The 26,180-nt window shown below is 40.7% G+C and overlaps 9 protein-coding genes across 9 annotated transcripts; 4 read left to right on the forward strand and 5 right to left on the reverse strand.

Moving 5' to 3' along the window:
- Positions 1–29: 29 nt before the first annotated feature.
- BCR41DRAFT_124572 (hypothetical protein) lies at positions 30–3,073 on the reverse strand. The gene is made up of 3 exons (XM_022019466.1): positions 2,381–3,073; positions 2,153–2,287; positions 30–2,009 (listed from the first exon to the last, which is right to left on the reverse strand). The coding sequence occupies exons 1-3, from the start codon at positions 2,600–2,602 to the stop codon at positions 96–98; spliced, it is 2,271 nt and encodes a 756-aa protein (XP_021885622.1). The 5' UTR covers positions 2,603–3,073; the 3' UTR covers positions 30–95.
- Positions 3,074–3,301: 228 nt separating this feature from the next.
- BCR41DRAFT_379853 (hypothetical protein) lies at positions 3,302–4,308 on the reverse strand (the record flags this gene model as incomplete). Its single annotated transcript, XM_022027234.1, has 1 exon — positions 3,302–4,308. Exon 1 carries the CDS (start codon positions 4,232–4,234, stop codon positions 3,302–3,304), a length of 933 nt encoding a protein of 310 aa, XP_021885623.1. The 5' UTR covers positions 4,235–4,308.
- Positions 4,309–4,386: 78 nt separating this feature from the next.
- On the forward strand, positions 4,387–6,238 carry BCR41DRAFT_392378 (NmrA-like domain-containing protein; the record flags this gene model as incomplete). The annotated part of the gene is made up of 2 exons (XM_022028447.1): positions 4,387–4,405; positions 5,676–6,238. The coding sequence occupies 2 exons, from the start codon at positions 4,387–4,389 to the stop codon at positions 6,236–6,238; spliced, it is 582 nt and encodes a 193-aa protein (XP_021885624.1).
- A 1,478-nt stretch (positions 6,239–7,716) lies between these two features.
- Positions 7,717–8,922, forward strand: BCR41DRAFT_346246 (hypothetical protein). The gene has a single exon (XM_022022846.1). It carries the CDS (start codon positions 7,805–7,807, stop codon positions 8,747–8,749), a length of 945 nt encoding a protein of 314 aa, XP_021885625.1. The 5' UTR covers positions 7,717–7,804; the 3' UTR covers positions 8,750–8,922.
- Positions 8,923–11,136: 2,214 nt separating this feature from the next.
- BCR41DRAFT_346247 (hypothetical protein) lies at positions 11,137–13,342 on the forward strand (the record flags this gene model as incomplete). The annotated part of the gene is made up of 5 exons (XM_022022847.1): positions 11,137–11,256; positions 11,523–11,658; positions 11,818–11,895; positions 11,996–12,250; positions 12,363–13,342. Coding segments are annotated over 5 exons (1,458 nt in total), but the record flags the coding sequence as incomplete, so codon positions are not given.
- An 867-nt stretch (positions 13,343–14,209) lies between these two features.
- Positions 14,210–16,449, reverse strand: BCR41DRAFT_383594 (hypothetical protein). Its single transcript, XM_022027483.1, has 4 exons — positions 15,852–16,449; positions 15,664–15,777; positions 14,947–15,559; positions 14,210–14,847 (listed from the first exon to the last, which is right to left on the reverse strand). Exons 1-4 carry the CDS (start codon positions 16,324–16,326, stop codon positions 14,289–14,291), a joined length of 1,761 nt encoding a protein of 586 aa, XP_021885627.1. The 5' UTR covers positions 16,327–16,449; the 3' UTR covers positions 14,210–14,288.
- A 1,798-nt stretch (positions 16,450–18,247) lies between these two features.
- BCR41DRAFT_124617 (hypothetical protein) lies at positions 18,248–20,139 on the reverse strand. Its single transcript, XM_022019467.1, has 3 exons — positions 19,780–20,139; positions 18,898–19,687; positions 18,248–18,740 (listed from the first exon to the last, which is right to left on the reverse strand). Exons 1-3 carry the CDS (start codon positions 19,794–19,796, stop codon positions 18,603–18,605), a joined length of 945 nt encoding a protein of 314 aa, XP_021885628.1. The 5' UTR covers positions 19,797–20,139; the 3' UTR covers positions 18,248–18,602.
- Positions 20,140–21,900: 1,761 nt separating this feature from the next.
- BCR41DRAFT_392383 (hypothetical protein) lies at positions 21,901–22,731 on the reverse strand (the record flags this gene model as incomplete). Its single annotated transcript, XM_022028448.1, has 3 exons — positions 21,901–22,101; positions 22,221–22,436; positions 22,558–22,731. 3 exons carry the CDS (start codon positions 22,729–22,731, stop codon positions 21,901–21,903), a joined length of 591 nt encoding a protein of 196 aa, XP_021885629.1.
- Positions 22,732–24,980: 2,249 nt separating this feature from the next.
- On the forward strand, positions 24,981–25,545 carry BCR41DRAFT_346254 (hypothetical protein). The gene has a single exon (XM_022022848.1). It carries the CDS (start codon positions 25,047–25,049, stop codon positions 25,506–25,508), a length of 462 nt encoding a protein of 153 aa, XP_021885630.1. The 5' UTR covers positions 24,981–25,046; the 3' UTR covers positions 25,509–25,545.
- The last annotated feature ends 635 nt before the right edge of the window (positions 25,546–26,180 follow it).

Consider the following 26,180-nt stretch of genomic DNA (forward strand, 5'->3'; position numbering starts at 1 on the left):
AAAAAAATAAAAAATAAATGTATATTTATGTATTTATTATTAGACTAGAGTACAATTCACTAATGTTATATACTACTGGAACAACTTTGCTGACCTCAAAAGTTCATCCGTAATCGTCGATTCTCTTCCATTAATCGCTCATTTTCCTCTTTGAGTTCCCTGGTATCTGTGTACTGTTTCAACAATCCCTCAATCTGTATCTTTTGAATCTGAAACTGTCTTAGCAGCTCAAGATGCATATTCTGAATATCATTCCGGAGCCCTGCTCGAAATTCCATTAAACAATTCTCAATAACCCCCTCCAATAGCTTAGACGGGAAGGACCCTCCCGAGTTCAACGCAATTGAAAAAGGAGAAGCAGATAAACCAGACGTCTGCTTTGTTGTTGTTGTGGCTGTTGTAGCCTCCATGACTTTTTCTGTCCCATTCATCGGAATAGATGATGATGAAGGCGGTACAGATCCCAACAATGAAGCCCCTAAATTCATAGGGCTTTGAAGATTTGGGCTATCTCCTCCTTTATTTTCGAAACCAATTTGCATCCACAAATCCTTTATAGGCGCCTTGAGTTTCGGTCCCGGCTCCTCTACGGGCAACGCTGTCGCTGTCATCATTGTAGACGAGGTTCTTTTAAAGTCTTGAACTGATTTCTGCCAAGCTTTCAGTTCTTCTTGCGCTGATTTCATAGTCGAACGGTCGCTGCTATTACTTTGGCTGCCACCACCAGTGGTTTCTGTTGTTGGAGGATCCAGCAATACGTTCCTTACGCGATCTACAATTTGACCTCTCAATATCTCCATCTTCTCGTCCGACAATTCATATAGAGATCCGGGTGAGGATGTCCCTCCAGAGGCCAGTAATGCCCCCAATGATTTCCGCCTTTTAGCTCGGGATGACCGTAATGGAGATTTAGATGTCGAGTCAACAGACGGATATTGATAATGATAATGTTTTAGATGAGACTGGCTGGAGGATACAGATATGCCTCCAGTAGCAGGGGTAGCAGTAGCGGACGATAGAAACCCAGGTGATCCCGGTGGACTATTTACAGAAGGTGAAGATGCAGAGCTCTCACCTGTGGGTGATGGTTGTGATTGCATGGTCTGGAATGCAAACGGTGAAACGGTTCTAGAATTGGGATAGCTGCCACTACTCCCTTGGTTTGGATGCTCTTTGACTGGAGTCGTAGGAGTAGATTCCATGCCTATTGATGAGGCTGAGAATGTTGGACCTGAAATGGAGTGTATTATTGATTTTGACGGCGACCTTGCGATTGATGATGTCGACACTATCGTCCCCGTTGCTGTCCCAGTTCCAGAAGCTCCAACTCTCCCTAGTAGTGCGCTACTGGAAGTGGATAGTTGTGCTGGTACAGTAGGTCGCTTAAGCTTAAAAGATAACTTTTCCTCTGCTGGTGCTGACATCGGTCCGGCCGTGTCTGAGGTGGTGTGCTTAACCAAAAACATGTCCAAGGCAGTCTTACTGGTATTCTTCCCAACGCTGCTCTTGACAATCTCTGTAGTAGGGTTTTGTCGGTTGAGTGCAATAGTTTGGTGTCTCTTCATGGATGATGATGGCTTGCCTTGGAAATGCACCGCTGTCACTGGAGCATCAACCATAGTGTCTACGATGCTGATGGGTCGATTAGTTGAGCGCAGATCATACAATAACACTTTTCCTTGATCCGTTCCAAATGCGAGAGAGACACCATCATTCTTAAATGAGACTGATGTAAGAGCATAATCTGTCATTGTAGCCTTGATCACTTTCTTCTTTTCAACATCATATAGCGCATAACGTTTGTCTTGACCAACTGTGCAAATGAGATAGCGATTGAACGGACTGAAAGCCATGCCAGTGATTGGCATCTTATGTGTCGGGTCGAAGCTGTGGTAGATCGCTGTTGATCCGCTCTCGCCCGTATTCCAAAGCCGCAGACTGCCGTCATTACTTCCGACACCGCCTAGTATCGATTTGCTGAATACAGAATACTCTAGCTTATTCACGACCTAGAGAGGGATTCAATATGAAGCTTGTTGGTAAAAACGAGTTTGAACAAATTGCCCTTTTGTAAGATGATTTTTTTTTTTTTTTTTGTGTGTGTGTGTGTGCTCCTTTTTGCCTGCTTTTAGTATCGACTAAAAAGTATTACCAATGATGTTGGGGTCTCTAGTCGTGCGCTGCTCCCTGTTGCGCGATTGATGACATCTATACTGCCTGTAGTTTGACCCACTGCAAATAATATGTCTTCTGTGTTGATCGCTAAAGCATTGATCCTGGATGATAGCTAAATATTATGTGTACATTTCAGTTAGTCGCAATCTTCATATCGGGGTCATCTTCACAGGTTTTAGCTTATTTAGACAGCGTAATATATTACTTCGAAGCTTTCTGCAACGCGCTGTAATACTGAATCCCATGTCATGACTTTATTCCCTTTTGCGAAGTATAGCCGCTGTGGTTTAGGCGCCCAGGAGATGACACATCCAGTGAAAGCCGATTGTGAAAGCTCTATCACAGGTTCGTTTACAAGTGCCTCCCGAAACTTCCCTTTGCTGTCATGAAGATATATCCGTCCATCCCGGGCCTCTACAGCCAACATCGTGTCTATCAGCCCCAATAATTTGAAATGTGAGTAGTCATTGTATTAAAACGAAAGAGTAAAACAGAAAAAACAAAAACAAAATAAAGTGTTAAAGATAAAGCGTACTGTCAGGGCTCCATTTTAGACATGAGACTGCAAGTGAGGTCCGTTCATTGGACATCCGAATGCCTTCGTACTCCCCAGGCTGTGGAATGGATGGTTGCTGTTGCTTGGAGGCCGTAGGGATGATATTACCGGTATTGATAAATTCGTATGTCATGACCTGTGTCCCCGCTGCTGTTGCCAGGAGACTGGTCGGGAATGGTGCTGGTTCAGGGTGCTGTGCATTATTGCTGTTATTATGGATGTTACTAGACTGAGCTGCTAATGTCTCTTCTTCCTGTGATGAGTATGCGGTTGTTGAATAACTCCTTTTCCGCTGTGTGACAGGGCGCGATCGAGGTGCATCCATGAGGCAAGAAAACGAGAAAGAGCAAAAAGTGTCATGCAGCAGTTAGGTGCCTGTCGTGTTGGGTTCACATGGAGGATTGCTGTGGCTTGGTCAAACAACTTTTTTCTGTACTTCTGAATTAGGCGGCACGACGCGAAATACTTCTCAAGCAGACTTATAAAAAAAAAGAGAAGTGCATGATTGATTCGATGATGTGGTAGGCATTACTAATAGCCTTTATTTATTATATATACATTATTTGTAGATCACTGCAGATGAAGGGGGTTCTTTTGGAAGTACTCTTCAAACGTGGTCAGCTTGCCACGAGCATTCTTGACAGACCATTCTACAAGCTCTCTTGTTTGTGGACCAAAATAGCCGCAATCCTGGATGTATAGCTGCATACGAGTCAGGTATTTGCCAAGATCAGCTGGCATGGAGCTCGCATAGGCCTCCGCTGAAATTTGCTTATACTTGACTGTCTTGCCTGTTGATTTACTGATCACCTCTGCCATTTCCTCAAAAGTGAGAAGCTCTGTTGAAGCATTAAAGACTGTACCCTCATACTTGTCTGGTTCTGCAAGAATAGCACCCACATATTTGCCAGTGTCACCAGGAGTATCGATTAATGGAAGCAAAGTCTGAGGAGAGATTATATTAAGAAGTGCGTAGGTTTCATCCCCTTGAGGTTGAGGAGCAGCGTGCCTGGAGTAATTTTGCATAAACAAGCCTGGTGCAAAAAAGGCGCTCTTGATGGGTAAAGAGCGAATGTACTCTTCAATATCAGCTTTGACGTTGAAAGACTCCACTCCAGGATGTTTGCCGTTAGAGAGTTTGCCTGCGTGGGGTAAAGAGCTGAAAATGAAGTATTGAACTCCTGCGGCGACAGCAGCATCCGCTAATGCTTTCCCTTGAGCGAATTCTCTCGAATAAAGGTGCTCATCATAAGATGTTGTGGTAACTCCAAAGACTGTATGTGCGTCTTGGAGAGCATACTTAATCGATTCTTTATCGTCCACATCCCCTTTAACGATATCGACTCCTTGTTGCTGCAAGGTTTGAGCAGCTGGTTTAGAAGGGTCGCGTGTAACTGCTCGAATCTTGAATTGCTTAGATAGCTCTGGATCGTTGAGGACATAGTTGACAACAGATCCTCCTTGTTGACCAGTAGCGCCAAAAACGACAAGAATCTTGGACATTGCTAGTAATAGAAGCAGTTTAAAGGAAAAGAAGAGGAACAAGAGGAAGAAGAGGAAGAAGAGGAAGAAAAAAGATGTTTTTCAATGTTGAGAAGAAGGGAATGCTATGCCGTCATTACATCTACTTTTATAGACTCTCTGAATTTATCTTCATGGTAGGCTCTGCCAGACGTACGTCAATGTTTATTTGAGAGCGGGTTCAATTACAAAGCCAACTTCATTACATGTTTATAACATGTAGATTTCTGACTAATCCATGAATGTACGTTTTCAGTGTTGTGGATTTCTAATGAGAATAAACTTTTCCGAATGAAAATTAACGCATTGCCACGTCTCACTGCGCCCCATACCTCTTCACACAACGGCTCTCGTTATTGTACTGGACTGGAGCAGATTTAGACTCGTCATTTCTTGCTACTATTAACAACAGCACTCACCTACGATTATTAATGTAGAGTCCTCGCCAAAAAGTCGTCGACTAATATATTTCTCACATTTTTAACTTGAATAAAATACCCTCGTTTTTAGACAGAAAAAGAAACCTTGACGTAAACTTCTGTTTTTCAGATTTTAATTCAAATTGAATAATTTAGAAATATATCAGTCGACGACTTTTTGGCGAGGGCTCTAACCATCCAGAGGCAGATAGGAAAGGACGTGATCGAGTGTTCTGTTCAGTCCTGATACTTCTTCCAAGCGTTAACTTTGAGCGTTGTCTCGTTGGGTCCAAGATATCTTTTATAATAGCATAGTACAACTTGTGCCCAATGTCCAATGGATATTCACAAGTATGGTCGGTTAAATTTCTAGACGTATGCACTTTGAAGATGAATACAAAATCAATCACCAGGCTTTACCTCTCTTGCATTTATGGATACTCGACAAACCGCAGTGCAAGGCATGACTAAGGCAGTACGCTGATGAAGGACCTTTTAACTAGTCGAAGGTTGCCAAAATACCTAGACATTTTTGATAGCAACATAAGATATGATCGGTTGCTTGTCATATAAACTTTATCGTTCGTGAATGACAAAAGAACGAGCTCAACCCTCTCCAGTTTCTCCTAACGAGGAAGGGAAAATAACCAAAGGTTATGGAGTGAAACGGTGTAAAAGACTTGATTACTTACTTTTTTCTCCATTCTTGAGCAGCATATTCAACTTTTCCCTTACTCCTCGACAGGCCTGTTGCAAAAAAAAAAAAGGATGCATTGTCTTTATGCTCAACAACCTTAGTAGATTTAAAGAGACACAACGCATGTCACTTTCTATACCGATTCTAACACGCCTACAAGTTGCAATACCTTTCTCAAGAATAAGGATAATCCTTTATAGTCTCATTGTCTTTCTAAAAAATGAAATTTTCGCCTAAAATCCTCACAGTCTTCGGAGCCACTGGCGAGCAAGGAGGGTTTGCTATCAATTATGTCCTTAATATCTAGAGCTATCCAAACAATTCAAGCTTCGAGCTGTGACATGCAATCTCTCAAAGCCTGCTGCCCAAGCCTTGCAGGGGCGAGGAGTTGAGGCCGTCAAAGGAGACCTGTATGACAAAGAATTACTCAAGGATGCTCTCAGAGATGCACACACTGTTTTTGGGCCCACTTTCACGAGTTTTGACGACAGTCTCTATGCTAAAGAAATCACTCAAGGCAAGCATCTAGCAGGCGCAGCCCTCGACGCAGGTGTCCAGTATATCATATTCACCACTTTATGCCACGCAGGTAATGTCTGCAATGGTAAATATCAAGATTTGGACCTCTTCAACGTCAAGGCCGACATCGAGAAATACATTCGCTCTCTCTCCATCAAGAGTGCCTTTTTCGCACCAAGCATGTTTTATCAAGACTTCTACATGTTTTATTTGAGTCCTCACCCCCAAGACGATGGAACTTTTGCGATATTCGACGTAGTCTCTCCTCAGAGCGTGTTTCCGTTTTTCGATGTAGGCGACACGGGCAAGTTTGTGGGCGCAGTGTGCAGTAGCAGAGCTCCATACATTTGAGGAGATGGCAGAGATGATCGGTAAAGCAATAGGCAAGGCCGTCAAGTATAAGCAGCTGTCGGTGGATACGTTCGACAGCGTATTGGCACTTCTTATAACCAAATCTTCGGCTACAAGATGCTCTTCATGGAGGAATTCGGTTACTTTGGTCCAGAAGGGAAGGAGCTTATTGAATGGTCAACCAAAAATATTCATCACGTTTGAAGTGTGTCTCCAGAGGACCTTCTTCATCTTTAGCGAGTCTGTGAGCCAATAACGCGTTTCACTCTCGAGGCAATTTAAGAAGGAGGATCCCTTTTCCTTTTTTTTTCTTCAGAGAAATGCGTTTTGATCAACACTAAAATAAAAGTCTGTGTCCACACATGCAATGGATGACCAAGGCAGTAAGAAAGATTTAATTTATGCAGAGTTGCAGTTGTGCGATGTTGTCACCAAAAAGGAAGAAAGGATTTCACCTCCTAAACTTGACTTTCGTATCTTTCTTAAACAATATTAAATTGGTGTCCAATGTAAAAGAACAAGTAACATGCTTGTATGTAACTGGTGGAGGATATAGAAACCAGCCCAGATTCATTTCAATCGTCATTTTACAATAACAATATATTATGTGCAAACTTCGCTGAGATACTGTAGTGGGAGGTAGATAGACTAGAACAATAGAAAGGTAGAGAAAATGACACTGAGGTAGAGTGCCCTTCCAATGACTTTCTATTTTAATTCAATCACGACCGTAAACTTTATGTATCCTTTTTTTCTTTATTTTATTTTATTTTATTTATTTATTTTTTTTTTTTTATAAAAAAATTGCCTACGTCGTATTTTAAAAGTTGGTTAAAGGAATAGCGAGATCAACGAACTTTCTCTTGAAGTTCCTCTCCTTACGCCTCGCTTCATGACATATTCTTTTTTTTTTATATACTTTATACAACATCTTCTTCAACTTCGGTCCAGCAGGCCTTAACATTCCTGTGATAATAATACAAAAAAAAGTAAAGGGAACAGGTTTGTTAAGATCTTTGCATTATAAAGAAAGGTTACTACAGATATCTACAGATAATGCAAGACAAACAGCAGTAATAATGTATTAGGTAGTGAAGGCAAGTGTTTTTATTACCATTAAAGGCCTTTTTATAGGCTTAAGACTATTTTCTGTGACAAATAACATTCACCGCATTATTACATTATTTGTACACAGCAGCTCCATCTCGGGGTTGGATCCTCCCTTGGTCACCTTGCATGCGACCAATCATATGATCATTGAACTTGATAGCCATCCTTGAATGTGGTTCAAGCTTGCTTGTGTTTATTGCACAATTGCTATACCGCTGTTACGAGGGAACATGAATGAAATATCAGTAGTGGTAAATATGATATGTTTTGACACGTCGGCGGTATACCATATTAGTTAGCCATCAGTGATGAGGTGGAAATATAAAGACTTTAAAATGCAGTAAAAAGTATTTAAACAGATGCCTATGCTCATCACTTTCCTCCTCCTCCTTCAGCTTACATCATCCCTCTCAAGAAAAGAAGAACAGCCTTTACCCTATCGTCTCTCCAAAAAAAATGAACCCATCGCCTAAAATCCTCGTCGTCTTTACAGCTACTGGTCGACAAGGAGGATCTGTGATCAACTATGTCCTCAACCATCCAGAACTATCCAAGCAATACAAGGTTCGAGCAGTTACACGCGACCCTTCCAAACCAGCCGCGCAAGCCTTGCAGGAACGAGGAGTCGAGGTTGTCAAAGCGGATCTATTTGACAAAAAGTCGATCGACGCTGCTCTCAGTGGTGCCCATACTGTCTTTGCGAATATTGCCACCAGCTATGATGAGAGTGTCTATCCTAAAGAAATGCTTCAAGGCAAGAATTTAGCGGATGCGGCCGTCGCCGCAGGAGTCCAGTATATCATCTATAGTACTTTATCACATGCACGCGAAGTCAGCGATGGCAAACATGCTCATGTGGATGCTTTTAACGTCAAAGCCGACATTGAGGGGTACATTCGGTCTCTCCCCATCAAGAGCGCCATTTTCGCACCAAGCATGTTTTATCAAGACTTTTATCAAACGTTTTTTGTTCCTAAACGCCAAGATGACGGGACCTTTACCATATTCAGTGTTGTCTCTCCCGACAGTGGGATTCATTGTTTTGATCCTGTTGCTGACACAGGCAAGTTTGTGGGCGCTATTCTCGCAGAACCGGACAAGTTTGAGGGTAAAACCTTGTGTGCAGGAGCAGACTTTTGTACGCATGAGGAAATAGCAGAGATGATCAGTAAAGCGACAGGCAAGACAGTTAGGTACAAGCAAGTGTCTGTGGATGAGTTTGATCATACCATACCAAGCACTTATAGCAGAGTTACCGCTGGCGTTATGCTTTTCCTGGAGGAACACGGCTACTTTGGTCCAGAGGCGAAGGAGCGTGTCGCTTGGTCTACCAATCACATCCATGATAAGCTAACCACATTTGAAGAGTTCCTCCAGAAGAACCCTCTTCATCTGGAATGAGCATTCATGAGAAAATCCATTGATGTGTGTTCAAAACAAACTTCTCAGGATACAAATAGTATAAGCGAGTTCCAGTGCTGGTGAGATTCAAGTTAAGCATAAGCCTCAGATGGTGGATACATATTTCAGACGAGTAAAATATGCAGAGGTTCAGATAGTTTGCAAAATAAAAGCTTATTTCTATTCCTCAACTTCAACTTTCGTTGAAAAATAACACAGCATTCTTGAGTAATCTGGGAAGTGGATTTAGATCTAACATCCTACCTTCCATTCCCTATTACCATTAACCGAGGCCCATATTTTTATATCCAAAAAGAAAAAAAAAAAAAAAAAAAAAAAGAGTCCTAAGTTTCTGCGGTTCTTTTTTTTTCTTTGACTTGGTAGCCGTTCAACATCGACCATCTGAAACAGCCAACTTCATAAAATTTCTTGGAGCTACAGATCAACACGGGGTTCGCCACCAACCACGAAGCAAGTAGAACCATATTTTCATACTACTCGACGCCATCAGAATTTTCACACTACAAAACAGAGGAAATCTATCAGTAAATGCTGATGTCGTCATTTTTTTATGTCAGCTTCGGCCTTCTCCCAAGTATAAATCCAGAAGTTTGCCAAGACAGAAGTCATTAATGTGTCCATGCAGGAGCACTATTATCTGATTTTACAGTTCTTTAAGGGCTTACAGACAATAAAAAGCCATCGTTTCTTATGTCATTGCCCTATACCATGCGCTTATCAAATTCATCATTGATAATAAAACATATCCTGGAGCTTTGGGAACTTTTGGTTGACTTTTTCATCATACAATAAACCTTTTCTCTTAAAAGTTTGACAGCTATTTTAATTGGAACAACCGAGTAGTTTTCTAGAAGTGCTATTTATACGTGCTCCGTAGTCTCTTTCAAAATCGAAAAGAACAAAACGTCCATACGGGATAGACATCTCTATTGGTCAGAAGAGGCTTCACCTGGCGAAGTGTCTATACTCCAATAATATTGCATCGTCTACCCCCTAGTCTTCGATTTTTTGATTTGCGTGACCATTGTTATTCAACAATTTAATTCTTTATTCTACGGCTTTTCTAAACAAATCTCTTGTTACTGGGAAATGTCTGTCACTAAAAAGAGTGATAAGTTCAAATGGATGCAATATTATTGGAGATAAACATCGCATCAACCGAGCACTCTGGATCAATAGGAGCGTCTATTTCGTATAGACCTGAATCTCTATACGACTTTGAACATGCCTCTGCAGAGAGAGAGCAGTAGGAGCTGCTGTGGGGGTTGGCAAATTTCGAGGTCTACACGCACCTGCCATAGGACCTTAATGTGTATCATTCGGATCCAAAAGTGCGTTTTTTTTTTTTTTTTTTTTTTTTTTTTTTTTGGTTTTGGAGACAATCTAAGAACATAACGGAGGGTTGAACAAATGATGGATTTAAAGAATGCATGGATCTGGTATACGTTGTCCAATTGAATCTCAGATGCATTTTAATGCCCCTTCAGACATTTTATATGTTAGTTCACTCCATTGGATTCTGATGGAGGAATAATACATGTACATGTATATGTTTCTCACGGGCCAGGGGTTTCCATACAAGAAAACCGCATTCTTTTTTTTTTTTTTTTTTTTTTGATAACAAGGACCCTCAGGGTCATGGGATTTATTTTCAAGAAAACCGCATTCCTTATATTCTAATACAGTTGCCTAAAATCTCAAGCGCCCGTCATTCGAAGCAAATACGTTTAGAAGCTTTGGGTGACTTCTTGTGGGCTTTTCAACATTCAACCACCTATTCTTCTTAAATACTTGATGCATCAACTATGATTGCCAAAACTTATTTTCAAGCGCTGAAAGCAGCTATAGACTTTTGGAGTAACCACTAAAAGCGGCTTTAGAAAGCCCAGCCTTATCGATGCACATATGGGGAAGCCCATTTGAAGGGCTAACTGTCATAAGTGAGCTTCTGCATGTGTTTTTATTACTTTTATCAATATACTTCAATACTCTCGAGTAGGTTTAAATGGATAAAAGAATAGATGGATCTGTATGCGCCGTCTCATTCTTTCCTCGAGTAAATAATGCAAAGTGTGATGTCCACTGAATTTTCACACGACAAACCGCAGCATGGAAACGTACAGTTCATTATCCAGAAATAAAAAAATAAAAAAAAAAAATAATGAAAAACACGTGTGTGGAGAAGGAGCGGAGCATTTTTTTTTTTTTTTTTTTCTGATATGATTGGGTTCCATTTTTTTTTTTTTTTTTTTTTTTTAAGACGTATCTATCGTGGTCTCAAAGTCTTTTGATGACATTTTTTTTTCCGACAAATTCTCATTGCTCCAGACTGACGAATTTTTTTTTTTTTTTCTCTTTAAAAAGACCAGTTTCTAGATCAATCAGGACAAGATTTAGCACAGTGTTGTTATCGTCTTTTTGATTCAGATCTGTTCCAAAACAATACTCTCAGCATCACTTCCACCATTAGTGATCGTGCAGTCCAGGTACAGTTTTGATCAGAAATTGATTATAGAGATAGGGCTACAAATGATGTAACAGGTTGTTAGGGTATGACAGAAAAAAAAAAGGAAACGAATGTCTTTATTCATTTAAGAAGACTAAGGATTGCGCGAGGGCTGTGCGAGTCATGCATGAATGAATGATATGATATCATTTTTAGAAAAAAAAAAAAAAGCGGACACACAGGCGTATTATACCCATTAATGCTAGTTTACTAATTGTGCAAAAGAAATCGGTTCATCCTCTTTAGAACCAAGCCGAAGAGGATTTATGGGTTACATATCATTTTCTTTACTATGCGGGCATGGTAACACCCAAGGCCTATAATTGGATGCTAACCAGCGAGTTCTTTGCAAAACTCAAGTATCAAATTTTGCGGATGGGTGGTAAGAAAAAAAAAATAATACAGAATAGACAATGGCTATTTTTTTCATCTTCTTCAGTACCAGGAAACGGAGGCAACGTGGGGGTTTATCAGTGGCTGATCTTTTCATATAATTTTATCTTTTTTTTTTTTTTTTTTTTTTTTTTTTTTTTTCATTTAGGCATGCGCCTACAACCTCTTGCTATCACTTTAATGTATGAGATCTGTCGGGTTCAATCTTTGAAACCCCAAGAGTTAGGTAAGAAGGACTCTACAAATGAACCTCTACATGTGCTTTTATGTACCTTTTATATATATATATACTAAATATTATGCCTGTATGGAATGCTACTATATAGCGATTTTGGATGAAGATTTCCTTCATTACTTGCTGGATCTCGTGGAGCGGACGAGGACGGATGAGGATGAAGGAGTAAACTATAGCATTATCAAGCTACTATTAACATGTAATGAGCAATTCATGTTGAACCAAACAGCTTGCAAGGCTGCTTACAATTATACACCTTCCAACACTCTACTTGTTGTCCTGGCAGACCGACCTGGTGCAAGCTGTACATTTGGCGAAAACCTAATCTTTATGTTAAACCGAGCAGGTAAAAAAAAGAAAAAAAAAAAAAAAACTGGATATTCATATGAAACTCAAGGTTTTGGACATGGTTGATTAACAATTTTCTTTCTTCTTTCTCTATAACTTTTGCTGCATAGATGATCCATCTCTTCAAATGTTAATTCTCAAGCTTCTCTATCTCCTCTTCACATCGCCGAAAATACAACTTCGGCACTTCTTTTATACCAATGATCTACACGTACTTGTGGATGTAATCATTCGAGAGCTTTGGGACCTACCTGAGGAACAGGAGCCAATCCGGCATGCTTACCTTCGAGTTTTGGGGCCATTGCTCAAGAACAGTCAACTCGCACAGGAGCAGGATACATATAAACGTCCGGAAATCCTCAAGCTATTGGCACAGTTGGGTGGTGAAGAGATGGATGAATCATTGAGACAGCATTTATGGGAACAGGAGATGAGGGAATTAGAGAAGCTACAGGCAGAGAACGAAAATAGAAAGTTGACCTATCGCGATCGACAGAGCAGCAATGCCACTATTGCATCTACATCTACATCCTCAACTACATCTACGCCACTTTCTTCTTTTTCTTCGCGTCCACAAATGAGAAGCTCTAGCATCAGCAGTTGTAGTTGCAGTAGTAGCAGTAGTAGTCTTTGTAGTAGTCCTATCGTAGACAAAAAAACAGCACATGCCATTCAGAGACCAGCATCTTCTTCTTCTGTAAGCAGTGCTGGGTCAGTGATTCTCGAGAATGTGTTGCCACCAACAAGTGGTCATAGTAGCTGTCCTGTTCATATGCACATGGCCTCACCACCATCAACACCAGGAGCCATATCAGGATTCATTGAGCGACGAGATTCATCTCTACCTCCTCGATCTGCCAGCCCAACAACTCAACGGTTGGTGGAGCGGGTGTTGCGGGAATGGCTCGAGCATGAACTCAAGGCTACTGCTGCTGCTGCTACTGCTGCTGCTGTATCATCTACCACCACTCACTGTTAATTAGGAAAGAAGGGGAAAAAAAAAAAAGCGCCACACCTTTACTTCTTTTTGTAATATATAATGATTAATTCAATCAGTCTCACTCTTCTGATGCATAAAAGCTTTACCAGCATTATTAAATGACAATATGGTTTCTTTTTCTTTTTTCTTTTCGACCTCCAAAAGAGGTCTTGCAACACATCACCCAATTCTACTAAATCTCGTTCATGTTGATTATAAGTATCCTCTGGCTCATTCAACACGCAGTCATGACTGCTGAAGGACATGAGTTTGTTTCTAACTATTTGCTCCACAGATACCGCCTTTGTAGTGCCTACATCAACACCAGGCACCTAAGCATTCACTCCTCCACATTGTAGGGGGAGTAGTCCTATAAGACGTGTTTTGGCCATGAGCATCCTTGTATCAGAAATGGTCACCAAGCTATCCTAAAGGACCACGCTAGACATTGGACTCAAAATCATTGAATGGCCTGGGAAAGATGAGATTAATGGTGATTGCTTAAATCATTGGATGCATTGGTATATGCCGCATATGCATTATCATTAATATTGCAATTACAATTACTATTATTATTACCACTCTTACTACAGCTGCGGGACAACGGACTTCCAAGGGAAAATTTTCTGATGGTGAAGTTGCGGCGAACGAAAAGAATTTGGTTAATGTTGGTAAGATCTCGTGATAAAGCGTATATCCATATGGTAACTAGGGTTTGATTGATTTGAAGCCATTATTCCTTCTCTTGTTAGCTGATGCCTATCTCATTGTAAGAGTCGCTTTTTCCATCTGCACACAGGATGTTGTTTTATAGCTTATTGTTTGGAAAGCTATCGCTTCTGACATTGTCAGCCAATTGGAGGTCTCGATCTCAGTAAATACAATCAATATACCAATCCTTGCCATATTTTCCGCATTTAATACAGATGTCCTGCAAGTGTATGTTTAATTATATTTATTATATTTATACAGTTTATACAGGGCTTATATATTATTTTACAACTTTCCACGTGTAATAGTACTGTACATCTTTATGCCCTTTATCCAAGCGAAGGCTTCACTTACAACTGTTCTTATTCTCCTTCTTCAACTCACGAACCTCTTGAACGATGGACACGTCTTGTTTAAGAATGAGAGGCTCATAGTGATATGTGCCACGCCTCCATCCTGATTTCAAAGAGCTCCTTCTTTGTCCTTGTCTCAACCGCGTCAGTGTGTCTTGAATGACTGCCTTTGCCGCAAGAAGAGGAGGGGCCAGAGCAAAGAAGGCACCAAAATAGTACCTGGACAGGATAAGATCAAACGAGCCCAAAAGGGTCGGCACATACAGTGCTTCATATGGCAGCGTCATGTTCCAGACCTCCACCCGGTGTCCCTGAGCGAGGATGCCAACCACAGGTCCATCTACTCCGCAGTCAAGAAGGCCGTCCAAACAGCGCTTCATTTCGATGAACAGCTTCACACGATCTCGGTCATATTCATGATCGGATCCATCCATTTTCTTGACCTCTCCGACAAGGACTGTGTGCTGAGGAGTGGATGTTGTCGATAGCATGACATCGGGATAGAGGAGTTCACCCTCGCCGATATGTCCTGTCTTTAGAGTGTTGCGGGTCCTATTTGTGATTTATAAATGCAGTCTCTTGTCAGTAAAGATGTATATGGATCTCAGATCAGCCCTAACAGTAGATCAACAGATGCAAAGATGCACTTACCAACATAATCTTGCCTCTGTAAACTGTCCAAAGAATGCGTTCATAAGTGGTTTGAGGAAGCGTTCAATGAAAGAGTCTTCATTGTCTCGGACAAGGACAGTATCGGCCCACAGCACCGATGTCGACATTAGGCTCTGGGCGGCTAGGAAGAGAGGTGATGTGATGAGATCAAGCTTGACGCCCAGAGAATACAGGGTTCGTAGTGCCTCTTCGCGTCCTTGCTGGCAGCATGCCTCTGCTAGGCCTACTATAAATGCCTTGTCGCTATCGCCAAGGGCTCGCCTCCATTGAGCCAGCTGCTCGTCTTGGAGGTTGTGGATGAGCGGATCGAAAAACACAAAGTTCAAGGATAGAATCTCCTTTATCTGAAAATCCTGCAGAAACGATTCATCTTCAACTTGGCGACGCCTATAGCTCATGAGCATCGTGGAAACACACATGCCATCCTTGTAGTACAAGGAGTCTCCACTGAGTTCCGATGTGCGAGTTCCTGGTCCCACAAGGCGGCAGATTCCGACTGGTGGTGAATCTTCCAAAGTACCATCAGAAAAGCAATCGCTGTGAAGCGACGAATCGAACGGATCGGATGATGGTAGCTCTAGCTCACCGATATCTAAAAAAAAAAAAATAAAAAAATAAAATAAATCATGTCTCGCCGTTAATAAAGAGCATAGAAATATAACCTGAACAGAAATACAAAGCTTTCTCAGGACGTACTATGCGGAAGGTCTAGACTTTGAAATGAAAAGCCCACCTCACCTTCTTCACTTCCAGAGATGTCAGACTCTGCCGTCTCCTGGTTCTCGTCCCCTACGTTTCCAAGGTTACGGACTGGGTCCACTGTATGTTAGTATATTCACTCCCCTTCATCCCATTCATTGTCCAAAGATGAGTTTGATACATACCATTTGAAAGTCGAGTTCGCTTGCTGTAGAATTGATATGTGTCCTCGAGCTGGTCTACAGCATTCTCTCGTACAGCCACTAGTTGTCTCTTGTGATTCAATTCATCGCGCCGACTTAGCTCTTCAGTAAGGACCTGCTCCCAAAAGTTCTCTGTTGCTCCTGTCTCGCTCCACTCGCGCTTCAGCCGTTTGTGCTGCTCCGAAAGGCGCTGTATAGGGCTGTGCTCGATGATAGATAAGATATCGTGCCCCCATAAATTATGGTAATGGGCTTTTTGATAGTGGTTGGGTTTGCAGTGTCGGAAGTACTCTATGTGGTTAATAGAGCTAGGGTCCTTGAGTGAAGAGAAGTAATCTGACCCAGTAATGCCCATGAATGCATCCGACCACCTCTCATTCTTCTTCACAGAGCGAGGTTGTGACCCCTTCGAGCCGCTTGCCTGAGCCCCCTTCTCCTTCGACGCTTCTTTAGGCATGCAGACGGCTGAAATATTGGCTCTATAGATTGAAAACAGCGAAGCCTGTTGTCACGAATGTAATCGAGGAATGTGAAAGTGACCAACTGTAACTGCTCGCTGATGCTGAGGGATATGGTTCATTTGCCACCCAATTCATTTGTTTCATTTTAGAATTGCTTCTAAAAATGGCCATGACGCTGTGGCTTTGAATAATTCAAATAAAGGTTATGCTTCCGCGTCTTCACATTCAGTTTGACTTATCCACATCTCGTTTTCACATCGCCTGTTGATTGTCGCTCTGGAGACTCACGATGTATGCTGCCGGGGATAGTTCATCAGAATGGATGGGTGATCAAGTATGGATTATGCTTGATCCCTTCATTTAACCGGGCTCTCCTGAGAGCTGCCGATGGAGACCTGGTGACGAACTATCTTCTGCAATAGATGGGCGCTTTGTTCAGCTAGGGCAGAAGGTCGAGCAAGGAGCTGCACCATCTTGGTATACAGGCTTATAACAAGTCTTTCGTGCAATGATGGCACCGGGGGTAGTTCATCAGAATGAAGAGTCGATCAAGCATGAATTGTGCTCGATTCCTTCCTTCAGTCAGGTTCTTCTGAGAGCTGCCGATGAAGACCTGACGGCGAACTATCTTCTGTAATAGATGGGCGCTTTGTTCAGCCAAGGCAGAAGGTCGAGCAAAGAATTGCATCATCTTACCATCATGACCAGGAAATGACATCAATACCATCAACCAGCCATCATTCGTTGGCATACCCAATACCCAAGCCACGAGCATGCCTTGTTTTGTGTTATTGTTCGTCTGCGTTTAGAAACTAGATGTCTGCACTGACATGACCTCTTTTTGCACCAAATAGGGCTTTTGCTTAACTTCTAGAACGCACATGATGTTATCAGTTCCAGCGTTTAGAGCTACCAGTAGGCGTCGACACTCTGTTGAGAACTACTCCGGATCCTGTCTAAACGAAAGTCTCAGGACCAGAAGTAGTGTTACTTCTGTTTTTTTTTTTTTTTTTTTTTTTTTTTTGTTTCTATTTTCTGTCCTTTCTATAGCTCTATGTCTTTTTTTTTTTTTTCCCTTCATCGGACTATAGGTTTAATGTTAGATCCTGTATTTCACAATAAAATTTTTATCCGCTTTTTTTATCTTGGTCCGTACAGCATGCGACAGAGCTAGAGTCTTTGTTGGTGTCCTGAAGGAAGAATGAAGAGTCCATTCTCATTGTATTCTACTAGTAGACCAGCTGTATATTTCATCAATCAAGTTTACCATGAAAAAAAAAAAAAAAAAAAAAAAAAAAGATCTGGGTTTTGGTGTACTGGCTGCAAGGATACTATAATACTCTTATCCTCACATTCTCTTGAGATCATGGGGGGAATAGATGCCTACTGAGTGAATATCGGGTGTCCGCTCTTGGCGTGCACTCCATGAGATGGATGTACTTGTGCGTATTTTATGATTCAGTAGTGAGAATATCATGAAGTCGACGGTATCATAGCGTTATTCTGGTCTACCGGTCAGAGGACACCTCTGCGCCTCCTACAAGGGTTTATCAAATTCGGCTTTTAATTTGAACTAACCATTCTACAAGCACGATTGATGTAGACAACAGGTATAGTCTGTTGCTGATTGTGAAGCAATCTGCTTTGTGGATTTATCCTACAAACATACCACATCCTTCCTGTTCATGAGTGTGATATCTGCCTAGTGTGGTCTTCTTGCGAATACCAGAGTAACCGCCCCTGGCGCCATAAACGACTTTATTAGCTCACCTAAAAATCAATTACTATATTTTTAAGGTTTTAAATTAAGTAAAGTACTTCCATGTCGACAAGGTCAAGGTGTTCTTAAAGCGCTGATGAAGTAGGAGATCTAACAGGGTGACATTAGATTAGGACAGATAAATTCTGCCTTTTTACCACGTCAGAAAATTTAATAATGCTTTTTTGTTCTAAATTGAGGCACTATTTTTTACTTCTGCAAAGCCAAAATAAAAATAAAACCAAAAAAAAGTACAAAATAAAGCACAAGGATATAATACACTATGAAAAATAAAAACAATTAAAGGCCATCAAACAACTAAGTATTATTCAGTATTGGATAAGAGTGTTAATAGAACGCCAGAAATAAAGGGTATAGAAATGAAAAAACCGAAGATCAAATGAATTGTGACTACAAAGCATCCTTAAAGATAATGCTTAATTCCTAACAGACCCATTTCATTTAAATCCATCTTCCTACTCTTGATTAGATGCTCCTTACGTCACCTCAGCTTTAGCTTGTATCGTCGCTATTATTGGGATGGATCATTATAGGGGCGATATGATAGGAGGGACGACAGAACTGACCTTTGGGTGATGGATTTGAGGTTGGTCGTCGGCGCAGTGTTTTTCTTGTTTCTTCAACCAACTCCTACAGTTTTTTTTTTTTTAAAAAAAAAAAAAAAAAAAAAAAAAAAAAAAAGGCAAGCGAGGCTTAAAACATACTGACTCTCGAGAAAAAAAAAAAAAAAAAAAAAAAAAAAAGAGCTGACCAGAATCGCGCTGAACAGACCAGAAAGAAATAATACCTTGGCCTTCACAAATACTGAACAGATTGAAAGAACTTGTGCCATCTGGGTGTGGTCTGCAATCAAGTGAAACTGACCGACGTTCCTCAACTCATACACAGCTTCGTGCTCGAGTGCCATGTAGAATACAAGGACTTTCCACCCTTGTACCAACAGCCCAACCACTGTGCCATCTCCATAGCCTTGTGCGATTTGATGATCGAGTGCTGATTTCATCAAGTTTGGTAGTTTGATGAAGTCGTCATCAAGCTCATCCTGGGAAGCGCTTGGAGGTTTAACCTCGGCGATTGCAAGGTAATGTTCTCCGAGGGCCTTCCTGTAGCACTCCATTGTGACCGCGAAGTCAGGGAATAAGAGCTCCTTATCTAGCTCATATCCGCAGGTGAAGCGGTCGCCGTTACCCCTCAACTTGACATCAGGAAGCTGACCAAAGGCACATGTCAAAAAAGGGCGAACAATGTTGGTGTAGAAGCTATCCTCGTTTCCTTTTCGCTTGCTTGTGTATTTAAGAGGACTCCACAAGGTCGCTGTAATAAACATGTGGTCCAACATCTTTTGAAGTACCTCCCATTTTTCTCCATGCTCACTCTCTACTTCTATCGATTCTCGGATCTTTCTCCATTCGCTCACCGTCGCGAGGTATCCATCGTTGGCTGCTGTGAAAGCCAGCTCTGATATAGCGAGAGCTATGGACGATGAGCGGATGGGTTGGCAGCAGGTGGTTGGGGCGAGTTCTTTTGCTTCGGTGATGTCGAGTATTACATCCTGCGTGAAAATAAAATTTAATTGCCTAAATATCCAATCAATTAATGTTAATAGTTATATCAAGAATGGTTAAAACTACAGAAATAAGGTTATAAAGGCTTACAAAATCTCATGTACCGCCTGCAAATCTTCATGACATTTTACTAACGATGCTCGGTTTTGCATCAACTTCTGGGAAACATCTTGATCGCCAAAACACCAGTGATCAAGCGTAAGAGATGATGACTCTTGGCCTGGTCCAACAAGACGTACAATCCGTTGGGGACGATCAATAATAACTGAGTACTCTCCTGTGGAGTCTTCCAAAGTCGTTGGTATAAAGCTTTCACTACTGCTGCTATCGTCCTCAAACGGATTACCTGGAGCCATAAATCTTGATTCATCCAAGTCAAATCGTAACTTCTTATTTGATTCCTGATTACTCTGTGGAAAGACGGCAGCTAAAAATAGAGTAAAAACGTAATCAGTATATAGTACAATTTACTAAAGGCAAATTGAGCATCTGAGAATCATAAAACCAGTTCTTAATTTTGCAAGTTAAGCTTGTGGATGATGGAGATGGTGATGGGTATCTTGGCAAATAGGAAGCACTACAAGCCTTGTATATCTTTTAATCAATAGCACACTTACATTCATTATCATTCAGAAGCCGTTTTCCTCGTGGAGAACGCCCGAGTAGAAATGACAGTCTTTTAGATCGAGTTTAGGAAACAGGCCAAAAAAAAAAAAAAAAAAAAAAAAAAAGTAGCGACAGGAAAGTGGAAGTTAAATATCAATGGTTGTCAGTAAAAAAGTTTCTATCATGATGAATATGCACTCGCCAAAAATTACTTGCCTTCTTGGACTTCATCAATATGCTGATCTTCTGGAGTTGTAAGTGATGGAGACGCTAATGTTTCGGTAGGAGCCTCAATGATTGCTCTATCTGCGTCCAATTGTTTCTGTAGTAAACCCTCAGCATTCCGAACAACTCTTTGCGCTGTATTGCCCACCGCTCTCCTAGTGGAAATCCGAATGGCGTTCACGGTCCAAAATCTCTCACTTTTCTTCTTCTTCCACGTATTAAATTCATCGATGAGCCGATTCCGGAGCTCTTTCTTTAACTTATTAGACCGAATTAAATTGTCGAATGCAGCTTCGGCCGAGGAACTCTCAGTAAGGTTAAATTTGTTTACAAACTCTGGGAAAAGAGTTGCATAGTTTTCCTTCTGGTCTGCGAGCCAATCAAGGTGAGTTCGAGGCACAGAGTTGGAATTATTATTGGCGTCCATTGTACTGGTGTTTTTCAATTTGATTTTTCTTAGAATTAAATTTTAAACAAAGATGCGTCAATTGACTTGGCTCATCACTAGCTTGTGTGGCTTATGTGCATTGCACTAACGCTAACTGGCGTCACGAGCCTATCGGTGGCTTGGCTGTTGTGTGTATATAAAGATACAAAAATATGAAAAAAAATGATTAAGTTTGTATGAAATCTGGTAAGTCTATTGAATACAGTTTGAATACGACTTAATTGAATGTACCGAGCACAGCCATGTCACTTGCGTCTTGCAGGGTTAAGTTTAGTTCGCGGCGAGACCATCGGAGGCGGGGTGCGGCATGTTGTAAGGAGTGTAGACATATTGTTTGGGCTACATTTCGTTTCGGTGCATGTAAAATTGTAATCTTCCAACAGTGTCCGAAAGCAAGAATTATGTTTGAGATAAATTACATCTACTAAATTGATATGTTCTTAAACAACTGCTTTGAGAATAAATGATTAAAAGTCTCTTATTAGAACCGGTGTTGTTCCACTAGTTCCACGTCAAGTTTCTGGCAAGGAAGTCCTGTGTATTGACATAGCACCGCAAAGGAAGCAATATCGGGTGTAGACAACCTTTTCTGGAACTCAATTCCAATCACCGTTTTTGCTGGGTATCGACGCTTAAATTAATTTTTGGAACCCCTACTATCGACTAAAATATAAATAAATGCATTGTAACTGGATAGATAAGATGTATTTTATTTTTATTTATTTTTACTTTATGATCATGAATTCGTAGCGACATGGAGGAAAACAGTCTGCAATAATAAACGACAACGAAAGGCTAATATATAGCCCATCCCATTAAAAGGATTTTCCATCTAAAAAGAAAATACATTAATAAAAAAAATATATTGTCAAGCTCATATATACTTACAACTTTTTTTAAAACGAAGACCCTTCGAGGTCTATTAATGTTTGTTGTAGTAGAAGTTCTATTGTTGCTGCTCGCTTGATGTCTCTCCTTCTCCTGAGCTCAACATAGGTTCTTTTGGTGGCCTTGATCCCTCCACTCCTTCTCCGTCATCTGAGAACTTTCTTTTGGTGGTGCCATCATCACCTCCACCACCGGCGAAGGCATCGAATGATTTGTTAAATTGGTCTTCAGAAAAATCTTGTGTGCCACGATTACGGACCTCTTGAAACATAATAGCATCACGTCTTGAGTATTGGGGTCAATGAGGTTTCAAATAATATCTGCGTTTGTGGTAAGGCCAAAGGTTGGGATATTTGGGGTGTAATCGTTATCGGATACAGTGCCATAGACCAGGAGTTGTGCATCGTGTCTAAACTTGAGGGCATGCAGGACCTCATCTTTCTCATACAGCGCATACTTGTGATGGCGGCGTTGGACGAAGAACTCTTTAAATTTTACAATAGATGAGAAGATTAGAGTCCCCAGATACAGCGATACCGTTATTACCACAGGACTTGGCAATACATACATCGGCCTCACTCTGACAAGGGCAGACTGTAAAGCCATATTGCCCAAATGGCGCTAAGAGTGCCACCTTGTCGCCATCACTGAATGTGAAAAGCTATCGAAGATTCTTTTTAATGGCGGCCATATTGCTTCGAGATCCCCATTTCACTTCTTTGGACTTGGCTTCCATGTTGGTTATGAGTGTATCGAGCTTTTCGTCAGCTTTTACACGCTTAGCATATCGGTCTTCATAAGCGCGGGCTTTTTCAACGCAGCGAGACCCATCAAGGTGTATCGTCACTCTGGCAGCAGGACCAAAGATTTCTCGAATGATACTAGCCATAGCATGGCCGCAGGCAGCAAAAGGCTGATGAACTTGCCAGAAATCTGTGAGCCTCGTTCAACAGCGAATAGAGGGAATAGCATAGACAATGTTATTGTGTGGTACTGTTGTGGCTGATTATCAAGTTATCTAATTAATTTTTCTATTTCAATATTTTGTATACACAGTTAAAGAAATCTTTACTCGCCTAGAAAGCACCACAGTCAGGTCCATAGACTAGATTTTAAGAGCTAGAGAAACTCCCTTCAATAAAGTATTCAGTTTCTCCCATACGTCTTATTCTTGTTATTATCTTTTCCCCTTTTCACACCGACCATTTTGTGAGCTCGTCTATAAAGCTCCCATCTTCTCTTCTTTGCCATCCTATGGCGCTGTTTGTCGTCAAGGTTATTTGCCTTTATTTTCTCTTGATATTCCTGTTGACACTGTCGTTCCCTGATTTTGTGTCTATCTTTCTCCCCCTTAAGCAAAGATACACCTATTTAATAATATTATTTACAACAATATCAGCACAGATGTCGTTAAAGTACTGAATCCAGTCGCTTCTAGTGGAAGTCTTTCTGACCACACCGGATCAGGCCAATATTTTATATTAGCGAGCGCATACTGTAGTGCAACCTTTCTGTGGTTTTCAGGTGCATTGAAATGAAATTAGAGAACCATAGTTACTACTGAAGTCCAACTGACGCGTTTAGAAAACATTCTAGGTACATGAAAGGAAAATGAATTGTTGCAAATCAGAAAAAATAGCATGCACCAATGAAGTCTCCTTTAAACAACACGAAAACTGCATTTTTACATGAGGAATCCGATGAGCCATTAATCGCTAGTATTTAAGTAGGAGTGTACAGATTTTAGTATTTCAGGACTAGTATGACATACTAGTACTAATGTTGGAGAATTTAGTGCTGATTTTTTTGTCACTCTTTAGATGCATGTCACGGGAAAGATGTCTAGCAAATCCCTTTCCACAATTGCAAAGTGTTCACAAAACCTACCTGTTGTCGAATTCTTCACACATAAACAAATTGTATATACAAACTAACTGAGGACGGTATTAACCGAACTATTTATACTTGCTATAATGATCAGAACCAAGTAAACGTCCGAACAGACCTATCCAAAAACGAGGGAGCTTGTCGCTCTCCTTCAAATATAAATGGTTTACTTAACAAAAATCTTATAATTGAGAAGGACCAACAAATAATACAAAAAACCACTTTTCTCTCCTGGTCTAAAATTAGAAATTAAGTTTGCCGCACAAAACTAATGTAAAAAAATGGACTTACAAGACTTCGACAGCTAGATTATCGCAAATAGTAAAATAGGCTATTGCTGGATGTATATCGATTATAGAAAAAATGGATGAGGTATCGGGGGATATAAGGCTTTGGTACTTACAAAGCAAGGATTTTTTGATCTTAATCCTTGAAGTATTTATGGAATTATTGCCGTTTAAAGGTTATAAAATGGTCGAAATGAGGTTCAATGTCAAGCCAAAGTGTCTGCCTTTCCCTCAAAAATACATCAAAGCGCTTTTCCACATAGTATATGATAGATACGTTACATAGCTTTGTATAGAGTCTTAGTTTTCCAAAATCCAAGCATTTTTCATAGACTTTACTTATAGCTGAAGAGAGAAATATATCATTTTTTAGGGATTTTTCGGTTTTATTCATTAAGGAACTTCGGATTCCTTTTATAAGAACACGTATGGTCCCTTAGTACATTATATTATGCACTACATATTCTTACTTTTTGGAAAGTTTGGTCAGTTTTGGAAATATTCTGATGGCTCTGCAATATTTTGTCTAAAAGCTAGACAATTTCCGTAGAAACCTTGACTTCAAGATGCCCTAGTTCTCAAACTTTTGAATATAAACATTTTCAATTTTTACCCAAAAATACAATTTCCTGTTTTGAAAGATATATTTTCGGTTGCTTTATCGACTCTAGAAGTTTCAACACGTTTGGGGCCGAAATGAGGGACTTTACTATAGAGTATCTGGTTTTCTATGGATCCTGAGAACGCGAATATGCGTATATGGAGCACTCAGGCACTTTGGGAGATGAACCCCGTAAATGCATATTAGTATTATTTCCATCCCGCCCCGAGCGCCCATTTTTTTTTGAGAGCACATGGAAGTGATACTAGACATTCATAAACAAAGATGCAAGTGATACTAACACAAGAGTTGACATTCATAAATAAACATGCAAGTGATACTAACCTAAAACTTACCCGCACAAACCCCATGGAAAGTGATACTAAGATCTTCTTTCCATGATACTAAAATGTGGCTCGCACAAATCCAATGCAAAATGAGGTTGAATATTTTATTGTCCTCTTTGAAAAGAGCAGAACTGAGGCGCCACATGTTGATGCCAGCCACGGAAGCTCTGAAGAGGATTCAATTGAGAGCCACGGAAGCTCTAAAGAAGATCCAAAGGTGGATTGTATTAAGCAGCCACAGAAAGCACAGCAAAACTATCCATTCAGTGTTCTCACCGACGTCGTTACCAATAAGGGAAGGTTGCCAACATGTGAGGGCTGCAATAGTCAGCTGGAGAGGCAAGCTAAAAGAATTGTAGTCAAGGTCCCAAGTAACATCAAGAAAGGGTGGTTTATTACAAGGTCCTACCACTTTCTTCGGACTTGCCTCACTAAGCTGCCTCAAGAGCAGTACGATGTGGCCATGCGGCAACTGGGAGTGCGGGTAACACGATCACAGCATCTGCAGAGAGTGGAACTATTGGAGAATAATAGTATTGCATAGAACAAGTAGTAGTATCACTACATATGATTTGTGCGGGCGTGTTTTTAGTACCAATGTATCTTTAATGTGAGTGCTTAGAATCAGTGCATGCTTGATTGATTGTTTGTGGAAAAAAAATGGCATTTTTGTTATTTTGGTACGCAGTACGAGTATGTCATACTAAATTTTCGTTATTTTAGTACGCAGTACTAGTATGTGATACTGGTACTGAAATACTAAAATCAATACGATCTTTAAGTAGTGATAAAGCGTATTTTCATGAGTAGAAGTCGGTTGAGTACAGAAAAAAAATATGTTTTTATACACTGTTATCCCTTGTAGCTCGTACAAACCTTCATAGAAAAGAGAAAAGCGCCTCCCATTTTATTATCCTAGTATTTTCATACCATTTCCTGCTCTATACCAGCCCCTCCAGTAAGTAGCATCCAAAAATGGAAACATTTTGATAAAGATGCACTTACGGAGAGGGCTGGGAACGAGCCTAATATAAAATAGCACACTCAATTGGTCAAAGGGATATTACCATTAAAGGCCTTTTTATAGGCTTAAGGCTATTTTCTGTGACAAATAAGCATTCACCGCATTATTACATTATTTGTACACAGCAGCTCCATCTAGGGGTTGGATCCTCCCTTGGTCACCTTGCATGCGACCAATCATATGATCATTGAA

Source organism: Lobosporangium transversale (genome assembly GCF_002105155.1).
Source record: "Lobosporangium transversale strain NRRL 3116 chromosome Unknown BCR41scaffold_3, whole genome shotgun sequence".
Lineage (NCBI taxonomy): Eukaryota > Fungi > Mortierellomycota > Mortierellomycetes > Mortierellales > Mortierellaceae > Lobosporangium > Lobosporangium transversale.